General features: G+C 35.5%; 1 protein-coding gene across 1 annotated transcript; it reads left to right on the forward strand.

Annotated features, from left to right (window-relative positions):
- Positions 1–1,347: 1,347 nt before the first annotated feature.
- On the forward strand, positions 1,348–5,120 carry LOC102581888 (organic cation/carnitine transporter 7-like). Its single transcript, XM_006353691.2, has 5 exons — positions 1,348–1,802; positions 1,883–2,120; positions 3,231–3,705; positions 3,827–4,029; positions 4,762–5,120. Exons 1-5 carry the CDS (start codon positions 1,522–1,524, stop codon positions 4,984–4,986), a joined length of 1,422 nt encoding a protein of 473 aa, XP_006353753.1. The 5' UTR covers positions 1,348–1,521; the 3' UTR covers positions 4,987–5,120.
- The last annotated feature ends 252 nt before the right edge of the window (positions 5,121–5,372 follow it).

A 5,372-nucleotide genomic window follows, 5' to 3' on the forward strand; every position in this document is an offset into this window, starting at 1 on the left:
AATTGGTAGCTCACTTTTTCTAAGTAATGGAAATGAAGATTGAAACTTGCCGCCGAAAGACTACTAAGACACAAATTGACTGTCAAGAATGTAAAAGAGGTAGGACGGACAATTGATCAGATCTAATATGGACCATACATGAACGATAGTTGGAGTTGACGGCTCTTCTAGGATTTCCTCATATGAGATCTAATCTTTGGGAAAGAAGATCAAGTTAGCATTTTGTGAATAACTTGATGCACTATCTCCCTTCAACCCTTTGAGTAAAATGTGGTTAAAGAATATCATGAAACGAAATTCGTAAGAACTATGAGATCATCCCAAGAACGTCTTAGAATTCAAAAAAATAAATTAATGGATAAATGGCCATTTGACATCGATCCTTAGAATTTCGTTCGACATTCCAACAATTTGACCATTTTGGTCAACTTCGAAAATGAGTGTCCATTTGTGCATTTTTAACTTAAAAAAGTGATCCTTTTAACTTTGGATTATGTTTGCAAGCATGAGATATTTGCAAAAATACAATTTAATTATAAAATAAATTGTTTTCATTTGAGATGAGAAAAGTTTCTGGATAATAAAATGAAAAGTCATATTGTGACATTAAAAAGCTGACGTTGGAACAACTGAGAACCCCACAACAGGCATATTGGATGATTAAAAGGTATTTTAATTGATAAGTTGATACTAATTGATCCATTAAAACTTTATGCATAACTCAATCGTATTCATGTGACAAAAAAAAAATTCCAAAAAATCAAAGGATCAAATCAATATACTCCCTCTATTTCAATTTATTTGACTACGTTTTTTATTCCGTTTTTAAAAAAAATGACCGTTTCACTTTTTAGCAACTATTAATTTCTAACTTTTTTCACTTGACATATTTAAGATCACAACATTATAGAACATTTGATACATTTGACATATCTTTACTATAAGACCACATAATGTAAAAATATTCTTTATTTTCTAAAAAAATCGTATCAAATCAAAACAAGTCAATTAATTTGATTTGATTCGGATTAATTTAGATAAAAAAACCGGCCAAACAAACTCACGCACATCCTTTAGATAGTTGAGTGGTAGTTTTTGCTATAAACACGTTTCTGTTCAAATTATGAACCATTAAAGAACATTGACTTATTTTTCTTTTTTAGTCCGTTTAAAAAAGAATGATATATTTTTATATTAACTTTTAAATGTCATTTTTTACTTTTAATAAAATAATTTATAACTATATAAATATGTGTTAGTTGATTTTAGATCACAAATTTCAAAATTATTCCTTTCTTTCTTAAATTTGTTGTTCCAATCAAACTAACTCGTATAAAATGAACGGAAGGAAGGAGTAGTAATAATATCCACCATGTTTCAGCAGCCATGGAAAGCAAAGTCGTTATATTCTACCAAATAGATGCCGATGCTCCCGAACTGCTATAGGAGTCTAATTATCATTCCCTTCCCGCATCTCTAGATTACTTTTGAAACAGAGGAATTATTAAGTTCCCTGTTTCGATGGCACATGAAGAGGAAGAAGATGGCCCTGTATACACCTTGGAAGAAGCACTTACAGCAGTTGGAATTGGCAAATTCCAGTATATGGCTATGTGTTATGCAGGTCTTGGTTTCATTGCAGAAGCAGCTGAGACTATGATTCTTTCTTTTATAGGACCTGCTTTAAGGTCCCAATGGACACTTTCTTCTACTCAAGAAAGCCTCATGACTACTGTCGTTTTCGCTGGCATGTTTATCGGAGCTATTTTTTGGGGATTCATCACGGACTGTTATGGAAGAAGGCAAGAAATTATTGGAAATGTACAATTTTGTTTATTATATTTGAGAATAATCTAATTTTATTGTCTGTGTTAACGAACAGGAAGGGTCTTCTAAGTATAGCAATAGTGAGTGCAGTATGTGCAGCACTCAGTACTTTTTCTCCAAATTATAATTTCTTGCTTGCTGTGCGTATGATGGTTGGAGTTGGAGTTGGTGGTGTACCTGTTTATGGATCTTGGTTTCTTGAATTTGTGCCTTCACAAAACAGGGGAATGTGGACGATTATCTGTTCAGGTTTTTGGACCATTGGAACAATACTTGAGGCTTTATTAGCACTGGTACATTATATATCATTTGTAGTTATCTTCTAGATGTCTTTTGGATTAGTTTTTCTTTGATGCTTTTTCACTTATTGATCTTCTATTATATTCCGTGGCGGATTCAGGATTTTCGTTCAGGGGGTTCGAAAAATAAAAGTATAAAAGTGTATATATAAGCCAACAAAACAAAATTTCAAGAAAGTAGTAATATTTAGTTTTAGTGGCGGACCCTTGAATATTTTTGGGTTTAAAACCACACTTTTAGCATGTTTTATAAAAAAAAACTAAAAAAAACGTGAAAAAAGAATTGAAACCTTAAAAAAAAGAAAAACTGAAACTGAAAAAGAAAAATACAAAACGCTAATGCAGGGATTCAAACCCTTGACATGAGGCTTAATTTTCAGGAACTTGCCGCTGGGCTATCTCTTTCTCATTGTCATTGAGGGGGTTCAAAATATATATATCCACATAAATACAGAAAATTACCTTATATATACAGTGTAATTTGTTGCCGAGGGGGTTCCCCTGGAACCAACGTGGGGCCGCCCCTGATTATATCATACCTTCAACTAGTACCATCTGTAAAAATATGACACCTGAGCCTAACTCAACCTCAAAAGCTAGCTTATGAGGAGACCACCAGTCTATTCCCCAACCAATGAGGGACTTTTACCCATTCTAACACTCCCTTCACGCCTAGGTCCGACTGGAGCGTGGACCGGGAGCCTAAACGGGGATGGACATGACTCTGATACCATGTAAAAATATGATACCTGAGCCTAACTCAACCTCAAAAGCTAACTCATGAGAGAATGATTGCCCAAGTCCATATAAGGAGACCACCAGTCCATTCTCCAACCAATGAGAGACTTTTACCCCCTCTAACACCATCTGCATTTATGTGAAAATCCTAAAAACAGAAACAGTTGGAGGAACGGAACTCTTTAGCAGTTCTTCTCCTGCAAGCATGTATTACTGCACAATTTACTTCTGATTCTTCGTGCTGCAAGAAATTTTCTTTGTTCTAACCTTGAGGACTGTACAATGCAGACAAAACAGTAATTGTTGTAAGTTGTCACCAAAATTCTGCCGTAATCTCATGTATTCTAATTGGTTGTTATGTTGCAGATGATTATGCCAAGATTGGGTTGGAGGTGGTTACTGGCTTTATCATCCATACCATCATTTGTAGCACTTTTGTTATTTGTATTTACAGTTGAATCTCCTAGATATCTGTGTGCCATGGGTCGAACAAGCGATGCCTGTGATATTTTGAAGAAAATAGCTGTGGTGAATAAGACACAACTTCCTCCTGGAAAGCTTGTCTCCTCCCAACTGACTGAGGAATTGCTTTCTGCTGGAAAAAACAAAATTTCAAGTGTTAAATCAGGCTTCTCATCCTTACTGGTGCTTTTGTCCCCTGCATTACTTAGAAATACCCTCCTCATATGGGTGGCTTTTATTGGAACTAATTCCTTATATTATGGCATTATATTGCTGACCTCTCTGTTTAGCAGTGAACAATGCCAACACTCGTCAACTGCTTTGCAAACGAACGATGATCAGAGCCTTTATACAAATGTGCTCATCAATAGTCTTGCAGGTAAAACAATTTTTCTTTGCTTTAGTCATATTCATCCCAACTAATTATTAAATGATTGTCTTTTCTTAGCATTGATCCGATAACATGTTGTAAAATATAAATTACCCTATTTGGTTTTCAGAGATCCCTGGGTTTCTTTTATCAGCTATAATGGTGGAGAAAGTTGGCCGAAAATTCAGTATGGCAGTTATGTATGCTCTATACTTCCTATTCCTTTTACCACTTCTTGCACCTCAACTGTCTGCTTTGACTACTGCCTTGCTATTTGGTGCTCGTGCTTTCAGCTCCGGAAACTTCCTCATTATGGGAGTCTATTGTCGAGAGGTAACCATCAACCCATATCATCATGCAATTTCTAGGCGTGAAAAATCTTTTTCCTGTTTCATTGCATATATAAAAAAAAAAAAGTTGACTTCATGATATCAAGATAATGCTTCATTTGTTTGAAGAAGCTAAAAGCTTTTTAGTTGTTTATAGGCTTCTAAATTTGAGATATAAAAAATTCTGAAGCCAGGCCCATGTACTGAATTTGAAAAGAGAGCGGAAATGCTAGCGAATTAGGACTGCAGCTCTCTTCTTCTAATTTGACAATTGACAATGAAGTTCTAAAATGGTTAAATTTCAGCATTGTTACCGATGTTGAAGTACGTGTATTCTTAAACAAATAATAGTCTAGTTCATGTGAATCATTTGTGTTTTCTGGTTCTTGATCAGTGAGAAGAAAAAAAGAAAATTCTGAGGTAAAGGTCTCTTTTGAGTTTTGTGACATCTTTTCATGAAGTATTGTCTTGGCCTCTTCGCCCTATATTTCTGTTGGTTGAGGGGTATGCGACAACACATGTTGTCTACTACTACTCATGTTGATTCTGGTATTTCGGCAGTCTGATTGAGACTTATTATATAATGAGGTGACTTTGATGCAGACTAACCTTCCGAGATGCATCTTTAATTGTTAACTGCTAAAGTTATGGTGGATTTTCAGGGGCCATCGGCTCATTAGAAGCAAATGCTCTAGCCTAGAGACTTGAGTTTGTCATTTTAATGTCTTTTATGCAGATATATCCAACATCTGTAAGGTCAACTGGTATTGGAGTTTCAACTTCTGTGGGAAAAATAGGGGCCATGCTTTCTCCTATCATTGCGGTGCAATTGGTAAGAGGGTGCCATCAAATGGCTGCAATAATATGTTTCGAAGCAGTTGTAGTTTTATCAGCAGCCAGTGTTCTGCTCATTTCAGTAGAGACAAAGGGTAGGGAACTATATGATACTCTTGTCGTCTAAATGTTTAGACTTATTTCATTTTACATGAATTGAAGTTATCAAAATAGGTTGGTATCATTCTTAATTACTTATGTAAGATTGGACTGAATGAGTGTAATGAAGTTTTACTTGCATGAATAGTTGATCTTGGTCAATTCTTCCTTTATGAGCTAGTGTTTGGGTTGAATTAGACACAATGGTCATATGTTCGTATTGCTCTAGAGCCATATACCCATTGGTCCTGTTCATGTGTGTTGGCCCCCCGGTGTTATGTTATTCATGCTCCAATTGTTCAGTCCTAGGCGTGTGGAGGAGTGTTAATTAAGTTCCTAACGGAATATGTTGTGGTCTCCTTAAGGGTCATAACTCATATCATTACATGCACCAATATTCCTTTAGCACTGCCT

Source organism: Solanum tuberosum, unplaced genomic scaffold, assembly GCF_000226075.1.
Source record: "Solanum tuberosum cultivar DM 1-3 516 R44 unplaced genomic scaffold, SolTub_3.0 scf00157, whole genome shotgun sequence".
In the NCBI taxonomy this organism is placed as follows: domain Eukaryota; kingdom Viridiplantae; phylum Streptophyta; class Magnoliopsida; order Solanales; family Solanaceae; genus Solanum; species Solanum tuberosum.